This window comes from Tachyglossus aculeatus, chromosome 3 (assembly GCF_015852505.1).
Source record: "Tachyglossus aculeatus isolate mTacAcu1 chromosome 3, mTacAcu1.pri, whole genome shotgun sequence".
Taxonomy (NCBI): domain Eukaryota; kingdom Metazoa; phylum Chordata; class Mammalia; order Monotremata; family Tachyglossidae; genus Tachyglossus; species Tachyglossus aculeatus.
Genome location: NC_052068.1, coordinates 52,644,743 through 52,663,472, shown reverse-complemented (window position 1 = coordinate 52,663,472; position 18,730 = coordinate 52,644,743). Strand labels below are relative to the sequence as shown.

Genomic DNA, 18,730 nt, shown 5'->3' with positions numbered 1-18,730 from the left:
GCCATTATTATTATTAATCCCCATTTTACAGATGAGGTAACTGAGGCACAGAGAAGTAATCTGCCCAAGGTCGCTCAGCAAACAAGTGGTGGAGTCTGGATCAGACCTCAAATCCTCTGACTCCCAGGCCCATGCTCTTTCCATTAGGCCAAAGTGCTTCTCTACATGGGGCCCACAGTCTAAGTAGGAGGGAGTAGGATTTAACCCCCCTGTCACAGATGAGGTAACTGAGGCATAGAAAAGTGACTTGTCCAAGGTAACACGGCAGGCAAGTGGTGGTTCTATGTTGCTTCTTGCCACTGCCCCTGAATATGCGTAGGCTGTATGTGGTATTTTGCTGAGTTTCACCTCTCAACTGCTGTTAGCTATATTTACATTCAGGATCACTCACTTGTCAGCCTTGCTTTCTCACTTTTCAATGAGGAAGTGTATTTGGTGTGCCTAGTTTCTGTGTGCCTGAACAAAGATGGAATTCTGACTCACAGATTGTGCTTGTTTGGGCTTAAGCTCAACATCTATCTAGGTTTTTTGCATCTGCTTCCAAATAGTATAACCCACCCACATCATCCATAGTTAGGGTGACAGGGAGGTGATGGCTTCTCATTTCCACGTCCCTCTAATTATCTTATTTTCAACTTGTCTCTATTCTCTCTTTATTTGGAATGTATGCTTAAGGAAAACCATGGGTATTGCCGCTGGAAGATTTTAGGAAACACACGAACCTTTCATCGTCCATTTCTAAGCTGGATTCACTTTCTGACAACTGTCTGCACAGGGCCTCTCTTCGCTCCATTTCCCGCTGCAGTTTCCTCTGAAGCCGGAGGTTCTCTTCCCTCATGTGACGTTCCTCCTCCAAATACTGGGCCATTTTCTCCGAATCTGAAATGTCAGTTTTCCATCAAACTATGTTTCACACAAGTATCTTTGAAATTCACAGTTGGGTGACATCAAGTGTCAGAGATCAATGTTTTTACCAAAAAAACCCCACAACCAATGCCACCGCCCCACCCCAATCCCTCTAAATTATGATACAACTTTGATAAATTGCTTGATGCTCTTGGTCTAGCCTCTTGCAAATCAATAATTGCCCAGCATGGACTTTCCCCTCTTCAAAAGGAAAATGATACCATGATCTTGCCCCCTGAATCCTATTTACTGAGGATTAAAAGCAGGGAGAAGGTCAACAATTCAGGTCCAAATCTTGGGTCCTGCGAATTCCGGCAGTTGGAAACTGGTCCTACTGTCCCCTTCAAAAGCCGCCAAAAACAGACTACAAGAAAAAGGGGGATGAAAGCGTCAAGGATGCAAGCAGAATCATACGTCTTCTTACTACAATATCAAGCTAGAGAAGCAGTGTGGCTAGAGAAGCAGCGTGGCTCAGTGGATAGAGCATGGGCCTGGGAGTCAGAAAGGTCATGGGTTCTAATCCTGGCTCTGCCACATGCCTGCTGTGTGACCTGGGGCAAGTCACTTCACTTCTCTGGGCCTCAGTCACCTCATCTGTAAAATGGGGATTAAGAGTGTGCGCCCTATGTGGGAAAAGCACTGACAACCCTGTATCTACCCCAGTGCTTAGAACAGCTTGGCACACAGTAAAGCACTTAACAAGTACCATATCTATTATTACTCTAAATAATGGCTGCTCACAGGGCAAATTCCACTCTTCCTCTGCGAGCCTATACTAGCAGGTTGGAGAAAGAAGGGGATGAAATCACAGAGAACAGTTGGCTGTACGGGCCCCTCTGGAACACAACTTTTCTGCTGTGTGACCTTGGGCAAGTCACTTCACCTTTCTGTGCTTCAGTTACCTCATCTGTAAAATGGGGATTACAACTGAACCCCACGGGGCACAATCTGATTAGCTTGTATCTACTCCAACACTCAAAACAGTGCTTGACACATGCTTAACAAATACCTCCATGATTATTATTAACTAAGTGAAGCTGAGGAGTGCATTGTTCCCCTTGGTTTTCATCTTTCTGGTTTCAGGTACCTTCTCCTTTCAGCACCCTTCCTCCTCTGCCCTTTCCAAATTAAACCTAATGGCTTGCCCATTCCTCTTCATCTCCCAACTACTGAGTGAGGGGTAACCCTGAGTGCTGATGATTTATCAACACATTAGAGTTGTTACTCTTTTTCTAAACACATTTCTGGCAAGTTGCTCTCCCGATAACAGCCTTATTGGTTTAGGTATCTGCTTTAAGGAAGCAGGGCGCTGAATCTTCTAAAAGCCCAGAATTTAACAGGTAGGTTCAGTGAATTTCCCCAGAGTACTTTGGGGTGTGCATTGATGACAACCTTACCTAGACCATGTAATGAATTCCACCATATCTATTGCCTGTGCTGTGATGAAAATGGTTGTCTTCTCATCAGATTCAAAATAAAATGTTTCTGAATGTCAACAAGAAGGCACAGGAATGCCAACATTAGTTGTTCCCAAAGATAAAATACACACTGCTTTTGTTTTTGGTATTTTAAATAATAATTTAATAAAAAAATATAGTGGGGAGAAGAGAAGGGGAAGGAACCGTGTATATATGTATATATGTTTGTACATATTTATTACTCTATTTATTTATTTATTTATTTTGCTTGTACATATCTATTCTATTTATTTTACTTTGTTAGTATGTTTGGTTTTGTTCTCTGTCTCCCCCTTTTAGACTGTGAGCCCAATGTTGGGTAGGGACTGTCTCTATATGTTGCCAATTTGTACTTCCCAAGCGCTTAGTACAGTGCTCTGCACATAGTAACCGCTCAATACGATTGATGATGATGATGAACAGTGGCAAGGGGGCATCTGGAATTCTTCACTACCGTCAGCTGCCACCCTTCTTAAGGCAAATGCTAAATATCATAGTGCCAAGCAATTATTTGAGAGGTTAACTTTCTCAAAGTCTCTCAATGACCCCAAAACCCACCAGCTGCTACACAGAGAGGGTAACTCTCAGCTCCACCTCTAGACCATTGACTTCCATCAACTCTGCCACCTGACAAAACAACACTCCCTAGCAGAGGTAGCACGACACTGAACAACAACAAAAAAAAACCCCAATTACTGCAGATATGGTACTGAAAATATTTTCACCTAGCTCATTGGCTGCTCCTTCTCTGTCTCTTTCACCAGTTCCTCCTCTGGCTTCCACTTCCTATTTGTGGTGGTCTCTGAAGATTCAGTTCTAGGTCCTCTTCTATTCTCCATCTCTGCCCACTCCCTTGGAGAATGCATTTGCTCCCTCAGCTTCAACTACCGTCCTTACACAGATGATTCTCAAATCCACCTCTCCAGCCCCAACATCTCTCTTTTTCTTCAGTCTCCCATTTCCGCTTGCCTACAGGACATCTCTACTTGGATGTCCCACTGACACCTCAAACTTCATATGTGCAAAACAGAATTCTTCATCTTCCCACCCAAACCCTGTCCTCTCCCAGACTCTGTCATTGCTGTTCACAGTACCACCAACCACCCTGTCTCACGAGTCCCTAACTATGGCTGTAACCTTGACTCATCTCTCTCATTCAACACACACATTCAGTCTGTCACCAAATACTATTGGTTCCATCTTCACATCTACCCCTCCATCCAAACTGCTACCACCCTGGTTCAAGCACTTGTCATATCCCATCAACCACTGCTTCAGTCTCCTCATTGACCCTTCTGCTCCCATCTCCGGTCCACACTTCACTCTGCTGCCTATATCATTTTTCTAAAAATAAAAAAAAAAATCATTCTGCACACGTGACCCCACTCAAGAACCTCCATCCATCTCCATGTCAAGCAGAAACTCACCATCAGCTTAAAAACCCTCCTTCAGCTCTCTTCCTCCTACTTATCCTTGCTCCTCTCCCACTACAATCCAGCCTGCAAACCTCGCTTTATCATCAACTTACGGACTGTACCTCGATCCTGTCCCTGGCTGATGATCCCTCCTGCCTCACACTCAGCCTGGAACTCCCGCTCACAACAGCACTCTCCCCGTCTTCAAAGACCTACAAAATCTCACCTGCTCCAGGAAGCCTTCCCTGACTAACCTCCCATCTCCCCATCCTATTCTCCCTCCCTTTTGTGTCACCTACTCTGAAGTCTGACCCACTAAGCACTTTGATAGTCAGTCCATCTCCACTCCACAAGGCACTTATGTACATACCCTTATACTTGGTTGCTTAGCCCTACCTCTAATTTATTTTAATGTCTGTCTCCCCGACTAGATGCAAACTCTTTGAGGGCAGGGATTGCATCTATTTACTGTACTGAACTCTCCAAGATGCTTATTATAGTGCTGTGCAAGGAGTTAAGTGCTCACCAATTGACTGAAATGGACCAATGGTGATTTAGAGGAAACAATCAAACAGCTAAGAAACAATGAAGGAAAAGGCAATTAAATCTATTCATTTAAACATGGGCAAACTGGTTGTATTCCACATGCTGCACCATGACTTCTGTTAATTGCCACAGTATACAGTGAAGGTCCTATATCAAGCAATTCATTCAATGCAGTTTACTGAAAACACAAAACATAAGAGCCCAGATTGGGTTATTAAAAACTGAAGATATCCCATGTTTCAGAAACTAGAACATTTTAGACAGAGGAAGGATACTTAGTTGCATCTATACATGGCTACACAGCTTGGTTTCAAGATACATAAAATGTCCCATGCGTTTCAGGTGTTATTTTCTATTTAGAAAATAATCACAGAATACAAGCCCTAATGCTAGCAAATTCTAAATACACACATCAGTAGTAAGTCAGCGCTTAGAACAGAGCTTTGCACATAGTAAGCACTTAATAAACGCCATTATTATTTGTATTTACTGAGCACTTATTGTGTGCTGAGCACTGTACTAAGCACTTGGGAAAGTACAATATAGCAACAAACACATTCCTTGCCCACGAGCTTAATATTATTATTATGGCATTTAAGTGCTTACTATGTTGCCAGGCACTGTACTAAGCGCTAGAGGGTCTAACAGTGAACCACAGTGTTATCCCTAAGCCAGAAAATGATTCTAAATCTGCTCTTTGTTCATACAGTTGTATTTTCAGAACTGTATAAAAACAAGGATTTTAAGACATATGAAATATGAGAGATGAGGCAATTTACTTACGTTGTAACTGTGCGGCTCTGAGTTGTTTCTTTAATCTTTCAACTTCGTTCTTTAAAAATCTGATATGGCGCATCATGTTTTCTGGAGAGTCAATTTCCATGGATATGTCTCTTGGTGACGGTGGAGCAGAAACAGGTTGATCTAATTTCTCCTGCAGGATTCTGCATCGAAAATTAAATATGATGCACTCGGTGCATAATACATGATTGTCCAACGAAACAATGACCTTAAGGACTGAGTGCTCATTTTATACATGTGTGAGGCCCATAGAGGACAGGGACTGTGCACAAAAACAAATTTGCTTGTATCCACCTCAGCGCTAGGTACAGTGCCTGGCACATAATAAGTGCTTAACAAATACCATAATCATTATGTACTTTAAGCAGGTATTTTATGATAAGGGCAGGGTTTTTACTAGGCGGCGATGAATCAATTCAAGGACTTTGAAAATCTTCACTTTCCCTTGACCTTTCTTCCTGCCTCATTTTTCATTTTAGAGAGAACTCTAGATGAGAAAATGGCACTGACCTCTGGAGTAAATGATATACTACAGGAAAACAGAGTTTTAAAAAATCCATTCCAATTACCCTAGGAATATTAACTCTTAAAACATCAGTGACAGTGAGGCTAAAGTGAAAATCTGCACCACAAACTGCATCTTTTCACTCAGGGTTATGGGTCAGGTTGCTGATTTTATAACAAGAGGTCAAAGGCTTAAGGAACCTGCTCTCAGTGTGTATCCTACTGATGTCTAAGATCATCAAGAGATTTCACAGTCCCTAATTAAAGCCTGACAGGGCAATTTTTTCCAAAATTACTTCTACCCATACAGTCCCTAAACACTTAGGTTTGTTGCTTTTCAGGGCAAAGTGTTAAGACTTACTTGGGAAGACAGACTACTAGGCTGCAACTTCCCTAAATTAAAAATTGTTATACAGGACCTTCCTGCTTTCAGAAGACATATTCTGTCAACTTCTGAGGAACATTCATAGTTTTACCATTTAATAAAGACCTCATTCAACTTCGGAAAAGTATCAAATACCTTTTTCAAAGGCAGAACTCTGCTTTATTAGGAGGGTTTGGGGTGGGAGCATGGGGGAGGGAGAGGTGAGTTTTGGAGGACAGGTTTTTCACTGGCCCTTTTTGGGCATTCTCCTTCAAGCTACCTGAACTGGTCTAGTCCAGCCTCCTTTTCCAATCACAACTTGCACCCTTCCACTGCCGCAATTATTTCCCTGGTATTTGGATAAGGGCCTTTCCCTACTATTATCTTAAAAGTCCCTAGGTTGAACAGAATATATGCACATCACAATTCTCTAAAGCACCATACCTGCAAAGGACCACTTTGATTCCAAAGGAGACTAAATTTAAAGCATCCGGGCCAATAATTTTGGAGTGATTTTCTAAATACTAAGATCCTATGCAAAATCCCATACTGAGCTATTTTGTGGGGCTGTTACACGAAGACAGTTTGGGTTTAAATAAACGATCGCCAACAACATATTTTGTGATCTAAAATGACTAGAAAGAACAGAAAAAAGAGCTGAAAGCAGATGTTTACCATAATGGCAAGGACTAACAATGTAATCATCTTTCAGAATAATATTTAATGAATGGTATACATTAAATATATGACATATAAGATCACAAACAGCATATTTTGTGACCCAAAAAGACTAGAATCGAGAAAATGAACACGGATGTTCATCATAATGGCAAGGACTAACAAATGCAATCATCTTTCAGAATAATATTTAATGAATGGCATATATTAAATATATGACATATACAATCACAAACAGCATATTTTGTGACCCAAAAAGACTAGAAAGAATCGAGAAAATAGCTGAAAGCAGATGCTCATCATAATGGCAAGGACCAAGAATGCAATCACCCTTCAGAGTAGTATTTACTGAGTAGTCACTGGATACAGTGCACTGTACTAAACACCAAGGCACTTTCTGGGAGGTTAATAAACAGTGCTGAACTGTTCAGTTGTACCTTCATTAGATATAAAAGGTCAGGATTGCCACTAACAAGTGCTTGTGTTGGCAAAAAAGTTTCCAGTTGATTGGCTCAGAGATCTGGGTTATAGGAAGGAGTGGGCACAACATATCTCTCTTCTGGGTGTGTCCCTCTCAGACATTAACAGGCAGTGAAACGGCAGCAATCATGGTGTGGCTTTGCTACCTGGTTCGGACTGTAAACTCCTCTATGGGAAGGGGTCACATCTACCGACTCATTTGTCTTGTGCTTTCCCAAGTTTGGTACAGTGCTCTGCACAAAGGAAGCAATCAGTAAATTAGCACTCACTGAGCGACAGTGGTAGCGAGCTAGTTTCTTTCTTCTTGGCCACGCAGACAGTGACTGGAGCCTCAACATCTCTCCCTCAGGAGCGAGGCAAGAAAAGTCCAGTAAGATTCCCTTGGGCCTTGCTTTTGGCCCTAGCAGCCATTTTAGAGGTTGCAGGGAGAAGAGGAAAAGAATCAGATAAGTGTTCTGTGTCCTCTCTGTCTAATAATAATAATAATGGCATTTATTAAGTGCTTACTACGTGCAAGGCACTGTTCTAAGCACTGGGGAGGCTACAAGGTGATCAGGTTGTCCCACATGGGGCTCACAGTCTTAATGCCCATTTTACAGATGAGGTAACTGAGGCATAGAGAAGTTAAGTGACTTGCCCAAAGTCACACAACTGACAATTGGCGGAGCTGGGATTTGAACCCATGACCTCTGACTCCAAAACCCAGGCTCTTTCCACTGAGCCATGCTGCTTCTCTATCCATCTCTACCCATCTCCACCCATCTATCCTCTGGGCCTCAAACATTCTCTCTCTCCTCCCCACCTCTCTTCCCTCTCTCTCTGAATGATCCAGTGTCCATTTCTCTGTCACACCTGTTCAAAGTATATAGCTTTTTTGGGGTGCTTATGGCTAGAATGGAGTGGCCCCATGCAGGAAAACCATATTCCAACAGCTTGTTGAGAACCAAGCAAAGCATTTAAGCAATAAAGCTGAAGGTCGCAAATGAAATGAATCTTTCAAGTACTCCTTTCAGGAGATTAAAATGCCACATAATACTGTGCAGAGGAATTTTAAAAGGTCAGTCACCTGATGCACTTTATATATACAGAAGCATAAACCCCCAATGAGGTGAACATGGCGGATTATAACAAACCGTTTTTCAGCTTCAAGTTTATCCATCCTTTTCCAGAGACGATTTACTAGCGCTTCTTGTTCTTGTTCCAATGTGTTTTCCAGGTCGATCTTCTCACGTCTTAGCTGAAGGAAGGGGAAAATGGCTTTACTGAGAAAGGTGAGACATAGACCTTTAATTAACAAGGACCACATTACTTGCAGCAAAAGAGAGAGATGCCAGTTTTCCAACTCAAACATGTAAAAAGCAAATTGAAATCACTGAGTCACATCTATTCCAAGATACAAGGGCACTTCCTTTTCTTGCCATACATTGTTATTACTCTGATGGGATTTATTAAGCACTTAATATGCATTAAATACAATCCTAAGAGTTGGGACAGATAGGCTGCACACAGTCCCTGTCCCACATAGGGCTCACAGTCTAAGTAGGAGGGAGAACAGGCATTTAATCCTTATTTTACAGTTGAGGAAATGCAAGCAAGAGAAGTGACTTACCCAAGGTCACACGGCAGCAAATGACAGAACCGGGATAGAGAAGCAGCATGGCTTAGTGGAAATAGCAACGAGCTTGGGAGTCACAGGTTGTGGGTTCTAATCCCAGCTCCGCCACTTGTCAGCTTTGTGACTTTGGGCAAGTCACTTAACTTCTCTGGGCCTCAGTTACCTCATGTGTAAAACGGGGATTGACTATGAGCCCCATGTGGGACAACCTTGTATCTACCCCAGCACTTAGAACAGTGCTTGGCACATAGTACGAGCATAATACCAACATTATTATTATTACAGCCCAAGTCTTCTGACTCCCAGGCCTGTAATCTTTCCATTACACTATTTTACAATCTCCATTTCTCTGTATACAGGAAATCCCTCTAAGAAAACCCTTCTTTAAAAATAATCTTCTATTTACCAGTGTCTTATCCCTTTTTTCTTTTCATCTGCATCTAACCCAGTTGGACAGTCTGGCCAACAATCTACTGGAGTTTTCAAAATAGCAGTCACACTGATATCCTCCTTCTGGTCCCTTGATTGCTGCAACTGAACCTGGAAATGCACTCCTCTGATTATTTGTCATTGCATTATGGAAAAATGATAAGATAAAAACTGAAACAGTTATGAGTGATACACTAAGTCTTCAAATTTTAAGAAGCATTGGAAAACCAAGCTGCTAATGGTGACAAGGGTGCCATTTTCATTTTGTACAACAGTTGAAGGAAAGTTTCCTCACATGCCCAACTGCTCTTCAGCCCAAAGATTGCTATTAAAAGGAGAAGTCTCCAAAGGTGCAAAGATAGTGTTAGTATGTCAACGCTTTTTCAGGGCCTCAGTCAACTGCAAAATGGTAATTTTCTACAAAGATATTGAGAACTGATATTTACTGAACACAAGCAGGGAGCAACATACTACAAGGAGTAGTCTGATCTGAATAAATTGCACCTACCCTGCTTGCACTTGCACTTTAGTACATTGCTTGGCACAAAGTGCTTAACAAATACCACACATTATTATTTATCGTAACCTCCCCAGCGCTTAGAACAGTGCTTTGCACATAGGAAGCACTTAATAAATGCCATCATTATTATTATTAGATTCAAGTGCTGAGAATGAGTATAGAGAAATAATGTACTAAAAATGCACATCCCTTTTCTTACAATGGGACTAGGTCAAGAAGTGGCTTAGAAGATAAATAGTAGGAACAGGGAAGTGATCACACAATTTTTAAATATATACATACGAAATTCCAGAAAGGGGTGAGTTTTACACCACTTTTGGTTCGAACTTCAAAGGGGTGTGTCAGGGTAATCCCCACCCTGTCCCCTCCACCATGAACCCATGCAAAAATTAATATATTGAATATGGTCATTTCCCCCAATGAAGGAAAAATTATATATTACAGTTATTTCATCTATTTAAGAAAAAAAATGACAGTTTAAGAAGTGTGTCTTTTCACGGAAGCTGCTAATATGTTAGAAGGAACTCACTTCAAAAGTTCCAACTCTGACTTTCAATCTTCTTGATAAAGAGGCCCAGCTATGTTTCTCAAGTAACTCCTCCTCTACACTGTACACTATGAGCTTGTTGTGGGCAGGGAGTGTGCTTATTTGTTGTTGTACTGTACTCTCCGAAGCACTTAGCAAGAGCTCAATAAATACGACTGAATGAATGGTCTCAGACTTCATGTTCCAAGGGCTTTAAAAACAGCCAAGTCAGCACGGCAATAATACTTAGCTAGATACACTTCAACTGAGAAGCCACATAGCCTAATGGATAGAGCATGGGAGTCAAAAGCACCTGGGTTTTAATCCTGGCTCCCACTTCTCTCGGCCATGTGATCTGGGGCAACTCACTCAACTTCTCTGTGCCTCAGTTACCTCATCTGTAAAATGGGGATTAAGACTGTGAACCCCATTTGAGATAGGGACTGAGTCCAACTATTTGCATGTTCTGTCATTCATTCAACTGTATTTACTAAACGCTTAGTGTGTGCAGAGCACTGTACTAAGAGCTTGGGAAAATATAATGCAACAATAAACAATAACAATCCCTGCCCACAAGCTCACAAACTAGAGGGGAAGGGAGACAGGCATCAATACAAATAAACAGATATCAATTAAAATAAATAAAATTACAGATATATACGTAAGTGCTATGGGGCTGGGGAAGGGGGTAGAGAGCAAAGGGAACAAGTCGGGGTGACAGAAGGGAGTGGGATGAGGAAAAGTGGGGCTTAATCTGGGAAGGCCTCTTGGAGGAGAAGTGCCTTCAGTAAGCCTTTGAAGTGGGGGGAAAGTAACTGTCCGGTGGATTTGAGGGAGGGTGATCCAAGCCAGAGGCAGGTCATGGGCCAGGGGCTGGCGGCGAGACAGGTGAGATCGAGGCACAGTGAGAAGGTTAGCACCACAGGAGCAGAGTGTGAGGGCTGGGTTGTAGAAGGAGAGAAGGGAGGTGAGGCAGGAGGGGGCAGGGTGATGAAATGCTCTGAAGCCAATGATGAGGAGTTCTTGTTTGATTTGGAGGTGGATAGGCAACCACCGGAGGAGGAGGGAGGGGTGACATGTCCTGAATGTTTCTGTAGAAAGATGATCCAGTCAATGGAGTGAAGAATGGACAGGAGTGGGGAGAGGCAGGAGGTTGGGAGGTCAGCAAGGAGGCTGATGCAGTAATCTATGCAGGATAGGATGAGTGACTGTATTAACATAGTAGCAGTCTAGATAGAGAGGAAAGGGCGGATTTTAGCAACGTTGTGAAGGTGGGACCGACTGGATTTGGTGATGGATTGAATACGCGAGTTGAATGAGAGACGGGGTCAGGGCTTACGCCAAAGTTACTGGCTTGTGAGACGGGAAGGATGGAGTGCCATCTACAGTGACCAGAAAGTCAGGGAGAGGACGGGGTTTGGCTGGGAAGACAGGAGCTCTGTTTTGGACATGTTAAGTTTGAGGTGATGAGAGGACATCCAGGTAGAGACGTCTTGAAGGGAGGAGGACATAGATGAGAGCCTGAAGATAGGGAGAGAGATCAGGGGTGGAGATATAGATTTGGGTATCATCTGCAAAGAGATAGTAGTTGAAGTCATGGGAGCAAATGAGTTCTCCAAGGAATGAGTGTAGATGGAGACTAGATGGGGACCGAGAACTGAACTGAGAACTCTGGACCCCCACAGTTAGGGGGTGGGAGGCAGAGGAGGAGCTCATGAAGGAGACTGAGAATGAATGGCCAGAGAGATAAGAGGAGACCCAGGAGAGGATAGAGTTGGTGAAGCCAAGGTGGGATAATATTTCCAGGAGAAGGGGAGTGGTCTACAGTGTCCAAGAGAGCTGAGAAGTCGAGGAGAATTAGGGTAGGTGGATGTCACCACCAAAAAGCTTATTCCAGTGCTTGGTATATAGTAAATGTTTAACACATACTATGATTATTATGATTATTCAATTGCTACATAGTACCAAATGTTTTCCAGTGAAATAAATGCAGTGAAACAAAGCACTCAGAGAAAATCGAGAGGCAAGGCAACAGAATTATTCCTGAATTTTCTCCTAAATTGTGCTCACCCTGGCACCCACTTTAAAAAAAATATTTCCAAAAAAAGGATTTCTGCAACTCAGTTAACAGTCCCATAATGACGCCCCCTTGTACTTGATAACATTTACAATAATACCTAACAGGAACTGTCAAAAAATATTACTACCACATAACTGACCCACACATTAAAATAATCCAAACATTAAGAATTGACGATGCACAAATATTATTCATAACACTTCGGAAAATCAGCATGACCTACTGAATAGAGCTCGGGCCTGGAAATCAGAGGACTTGGGTTCTAATCCCAGCTCCGCCACTTTCTGCTGTGCGACCTTGAGCAAGTCACTTAACTTCTTTGGGCCTCAGTTACCTCATCTGTAAAATGGGGATTAAGATTGTGAGCCCCATGTGGGACAGGAACTGTGTACATCCAGATTAGTTTAGATCCACCGCAGTGCTTTGTGCCTGGCACATAGAAAGTGTCTAACAAATGCCATCCCAGCTCTGCTGCTTGTCAACTGTGTGACTTTGGGCAAGTCATTTAACTTCTCTGTGCCTCAGTTACCTCACCTGTAAAATGGGGATTAAGATTGTGAGCCCCTCATGGACAACCTGATCATCTTATATCCTCCCCAGCACTTAGAACCGTACTTTGCACGTAATAAGCACTTAACAAATACTAAAATTATTATTATTATTTTAAAAATTGCCTTTACAAGTTAAAGCAATGAAAGCAATAACCCGAGCCCTGACCATTACTTCTGTTGGCATTTGTCTGGGTCATCTGTGGGACTGACCTGAGGCCCGGCATTTTCCTCCTCCTCCACCCTGGAAAGAAATTTGTTTCTTTTTAATCAAGCCTATAACTTGTTTCTTGGATGAGTCAAGACAGTAGTTTTCGGGACCCAATCTGCAATATGCATATCAGTCTACACAAGCAGCCACTGACCTTGGATATAAGGATTGACCAATCAATTAATCATTGGTATTTACTGAATGCTTAGTCATAGGCATCAATTGTATTTAGTGAGCACCTACTCATGTGTGCAAAGCACTGCACTGTTTCCGAAAATACAACATGATCCCTTCCCAGTAGGAATTTGTAAACTAGAGGACAATTTGGAATGTTCCCATACCCTCCCTGCACACTGCTGATCACACATAAAGACGGTGGGTGTGGCTTTATCTGTTTAGAAAGGGCCAGAAGGAAGGTAGCCTCCCTTGCTTTACATACTTGCTTTTGACAGATGCAGGCTTGCACAGATTATTATTTTTTAAACACAAGTTTGCATGCCTAAGGCAGTTCACAGACACAAAATTTTGTCTTAAACTTGGGCTATTCTTGCCCTATTTTAAATACAGCTTCCTGCTTCCGTGTTAAATACTCTGAGCTTTTCTTCCTGATCCTAGTGGCTGGATCTGCATAGGAAAAATGACACCTTTTTTTCGGTGCTTTTCTGAAATTCTTTTTAGCTAAAGTCGAAGTGGGAGGAGTGGGGGGGAGGAAACGGGGGAGAGATGGATCAACAAACAATGTTAGCTTTAGCAGGGTGATGTGATGAAAGACTTTGGGGAAATGTACCCCCAGGGAGCCTCTGAAGAAGGCTATCTAACTGATCCAGAGCTTCAGCTTTTCCCCACTCCCTCCCTGCCCATCTTATTCTGCACGCAGTAAATGCACAATAAATACGACTGAACGAAAGAATGAGTGGGAAGGTAGGGGAGAGAGGAAGGAAGGGAAGGGGGTGGGGAGGGGAGCAAGAGATGTATTTTGCAGAGATGTATTTTGAAGTGTCTCTTTTGGAAGACATAGTCTTGGAATGACTTCAGAACGTGTAGGTGCAAGCTGCAGGCAATGTTATGTCTGGAGGACACTGGGACAGGTTACAGGGCTTGCTGGCAAAGCATTAGCTTCGGTGTTAGCATGACCTACTAGAAAGGCTATAGGATGGGATACCGGCACAAATGGGATCTAGTTCCTGCTCTGCCCCTTTCAAGCAAGGGCACTTGGGCAAGTCATTTCATCTCTCTGGGTCTCCCCTTCCTCCTCTGAAAAATTCATTCAATCACATTTATTAAGCGCTTACTGTGTGCAGAGCATGGGACTAAGCGCTTGGGAGAGTACCACAGGAAACAGACACATTCCCTGCCCACAGTGGGCTTACAGTCTAGGATTAGATAGGTAATGAGCCCCATGTGAGATAGCACTTCATATTATTACAGTACTTGTTAAGTGCTTGCTTCATGTCAAGCGCTGTACTAAGCTCTGAGGTAGATACCAGTTTATCAGGTAGTGATGAAGGCACAGAGGAATTAGAAGGGGAAATGAGGAGATGACTAGGGAGGAGAGTGAGAGGCAAGAACTGGAGTACAAAATACAGAGAAAGATAGAGACAGCCATACAATAGATTATAGACTTACACACACATACGCACCCCGCCCCACCCTTCCTATTCTGGTTGGATGATAAGGACAGAAATTTCGAGAGAGGAAAGAAACGGTGACTGGAAATGAGGTGGAAAAATGCAGCATCCATCAGAACTGGTTTGATATTAGTGCTTTATGACACATACACCCCCCTGTTCTGCCATAAGTGCTAGCAAAGATGCATTTTGGTTATTACATGATTAAGGAAGTGAACAACAGGCTTCTGGCGACGTGAGCCTGTTTCAGCTCGTTGTGTCACGCCACCTGAAGAACCTTGAGCGGAAGCTTTCCTCAGTGTGAGGCTCTGCAAGTATTCAACCCTCACATTATTGGAGAATTCAACATACCACAAATTAAAGGTAGCTATTGACTTCATTTCCTTCACAATCATCTTCATGTTGCTCTAAGACAGACTGCTAGGTTGCCTGGAATGCCCTCCCTCTGCCCCTCCGCCAAGCTAGCTCTCTTCCTCCCTTCATGGCCCTGCTGAGAGCTCACCTCCTCCAGGAGGCCTTCCCAGACTGAGCCCCTTCCTTCCTCTCCCCCTCGTCCCCCTCTCCATCCCCCCATCTTACCTCCTTCCCTTCCCCACAGCACCTGTATATATGTATATATGGTTGTACATATTTATTACTCTATTTATTTATTTATTTATTTTACTTGTACATTTCTATCCTATTTATTTTATTTTGTTGGTATGTTTTGTTCTGTTCTCTGTCTCCCCCTTTTAGACTGTGAGCCCACTGTTGGGTAGGGACTGTCTCTATGTGTTGCCAATTTGTACTTCCCAAGTGCTTAGTACAGTGCTCTGCACATAGTAAGCGCTCAATAAATAAGATTGATTGATTGATTGATATGCTGTCCACATCATTCAGCAACATCTTCCCCTTCGCCCAACCCATTATTTATTAATCTGGTCATTAATGGTTGAAAAATCAACCATTCAGTTCATGCCTACTTTTTTATGGTATTTGTTAAGTGCTTACTATGTGCTAAGCACTGTTCTAAGTGCTGGGAGAGTACAAGTGCTGGGGTAGATACAAGATAATTGGGCTGGACACAGTCCTTGACCCAAATAGGGCTCACAGTCCTAATCCCCATTTTATAACAACTGAAGCACAGAGAAGTGACTTTCCCGAAGTTACACAGCGGACAAGTAGCGGAGCTGAGATTAGAACCCAGGTCCTCCCGACTCCCAGGTTTGTGCTCTATCTCCTAAGCCATGCTGCTTCACTGCAGGGCTGAGCACTGTGCTAAGCACTTGGGAGAGTATAACAGATTTAGTAGACAAGATCCCTGCCCCAAAAGACTTCTCAATCTTGTGGGGGACACTAAAACAAATGGCAAGTAGGAGAAAGTAATAGAGTAATTATATATATATATATACACATACACATGCACATATTATGAGGTTGTGAGGACTAAAATGTTTAGGTGGAGCAGAAGTACTAAACTGAATGCTGACAGAATACACAGTGGGGAGATTTGAAATTATTCAGGGTAGGCCTCCTGGAAGAAATGTGATTACAAAAGAGTTTATTATTATTATTATTACTAATAATATTATTACTAATAATAATAATAATTGTGGTATTTGTTAAGTGCTTACTAGGTGCCAGGCACTGTACTAAGAACCAGGGTGGAATACAAGGAAATTGGGTTGGACAAGTCCCTGTCCCTCATGGGGCTCACAGTCTCATTCCCCATTTTATAGATGAGATAACTGAGGCCCAGAGAAATGAAGTGACTTACCCAAAGTCACACAGCAGACAAGTGCCAAAGGAAGGATTAGAACCCAAGACCTTCTGACTCCCAGGCCCGTGCTCTATTCACTACTCCATGCTGCTTCTCTAAGTGGTTGCCCACCACGGGGCACTAATTTTGGGAATAATTGAGAAATTCTCCCTTGTTGGCAGAAAACATTTCCCCAAAGCTAGATTTCTAAAGACTAAAATCATAAACCCTCTTGGCTTATGCTGTCGAGTCGTCTCTGACCCATAGCAACTCCGTGGACACATCTCTCCCAGACGCCCCAGTTTTCTTGGTAAAAATACAGAGGTGGTTTACCATTGCCTCCTTCGGCACAGTAAACTTTAGTCTCCACACTCCACTCTCTCCTATGCTGCAGCTGCCCGGTACAGGTGAGTTTTTACTTATATCATATTGCCTTCCACTCACTAGCCACTGCCCAAGCTAGGAATGGCAATGCCTCTGCTTGACTCTCCTTCCTGTAGTTGAGACTGGTAGAGAACTGGAAACTCTCCAAGTGCCACCCTAAGAGGGTTAAACCCTCTTACCTATGATCAGTGGGAAAAAGGAATACATCAAATAAACATTCAGAGCACTCAAAAACTAAAACATGCTCAGTGCTGATAAACCTGCTAACACCTTCATTAATGTGAGGTCAAAGAGAATGGACAGTGGTTTGGTGGATATTCTTAAAACTATTCAAATCTGCATCTGACTGGAGTTTACCATACCAAAATAAAAGTATCTTACAAAGTCAAGTATTTGAGATAATAAAGTGTGATGGAGGTTAAACCTGCATGTTCAAGATTTAAATTAGAGATTTAAACAAGAATAAAAAGAAAGTAGAGGGTTTTAAAAAGATACAGCTGCTAAAATTATACATTGGAAAACTCTGAAAAGAAATCCTAGTATTCATGACTTCCTTTACTAAGCCCACAGCTCGACCTTTTCTCTCGGTGGGCAAAGATGACGTATTGATGGCAACAGGGGAAAAGGAAATTCTGCTTGTTATTTAAGTACTATGGTAAATTAATAAAAGTTACATCACAATACTAAAACCAAAAAATCTAAAACTAAAACCCTTCAAGAACTTCCAGTATAAGATTTCCATAAAGTTTCCAGTTATAGAAAGCTTTCAACTTCAAGGCTTCAACTATGATTTACTCCCACGGCTTCAAGTGAGAAGCAGTGTGGCCTAATGGATAGAGCATGTGTCTCAGAGTCAGATGGACATGGGTTCTAACCCCAGCTCCACCACTTGGGTGGGTAAGTCACTTCATGTCTCCGAGCCTCAGTTACCTCATCTTAAAAATGGGAATTAAGACTGGCGCTCCATGCAGGACAGGGATCTGACAAATTTTTAGTTACCCTAGTGCTTAGTACAGTGCCTGGCACATAGTAAGTGCTTAATAAATACCACAATTATTATTATTATTATTGTTATCATCACCATCTGCAATCTCTATGCATATGATTTCCACATCTTCATCTCCAACCCCAACCTCTCTCTGATTTCCTCCTGCCTTCAGGACATCTCTTCCTGAATGTCCAGCAAATACTTCTAACTTAACACGTCCAAAAGAGAACTCCTTATCTTCCCACCCAAACCCTGTCTTCCCCATGCCTTTCCTGTCACTGTAGACACCACCATTATCCTCCCTATCTCACAACCCCAACTTTGGCATTATCCTTGACTCATCTCTCTCATTCAATCTAAATATTCAATTTTTCACCAAATCCTGTCAGTTCTTTCACAACATCACTAAAATCTCCTTACCCCTCAACCTGAACGGCTACTACGCCAAACCAAGTACTTACCACATCCCACCCTTACTACTGCATCAGCATCTTCACTGACCTGCTTCCTGTCTCTCCCAACTTCAACTCTACTACTCCGATCATTTTTCTAAATAAATGTTCAGTTCACAGCTCTCTACTCTTCAAATATCTCCAATGGTTGCCCATCTACCAGTGCACCAAACAGAAACTCCTTACCATTGGTTTTAAAGCAATCACCTTGCTCCCTCGAATGTTACCTCGCTGATTTCCTACTATAACCAAGTCCGCCTGCTTCAATCCTCCAACACCGACTTACTCACTTTACCTCGATCTCTTCTATCTCACTACCAACTCCTCGTCCACGTCCTGCCTCTGGCCTGGAACTTCCTCCCCTTTATATACAACAGAACCCCACTCTCTTCCCACCTTCAAGGCTTATTAAAATCATATCTCCTCCAAGAGGCTTTCCCCAACTAAGACCTCATTTCCC

The 18,730-nt window shown here is 42.6% G+C and overlaps 1 protein-coding gene across 1 annotated transcript in view; it reads right to left on the bottom strand.

The window, feature by feature from the left end:
- CCDC6 (coiled-coil domain containing 6) overlaps nucleotides 1-18,730 on the bottom strand; it is a 122,935-nt gene that overhangs the window by 24,640 nt on the left and 79,565 nt on the right. The window contains exons 4-6 of the mRNA XM_038743502.1: nucleotides 8,285-8,388; nucleotides 5,108-5,268; nucleotides 723-879 (exon numbers count right to left, since the gene is read on the bottom strand). Of these exons, the coding sequence (XP_038599430.1) occupies nucleotides 723-879; nucleotides 5,108-5,268; nucleotides 8,285-8,388 (422 nt within the window). The remainder of the gene's footprint in view (nucleotides 1-722; nucleotides 880-5,107; nucleotides 5,269-8,284; nucleotides 8,389-18,730) is intronic.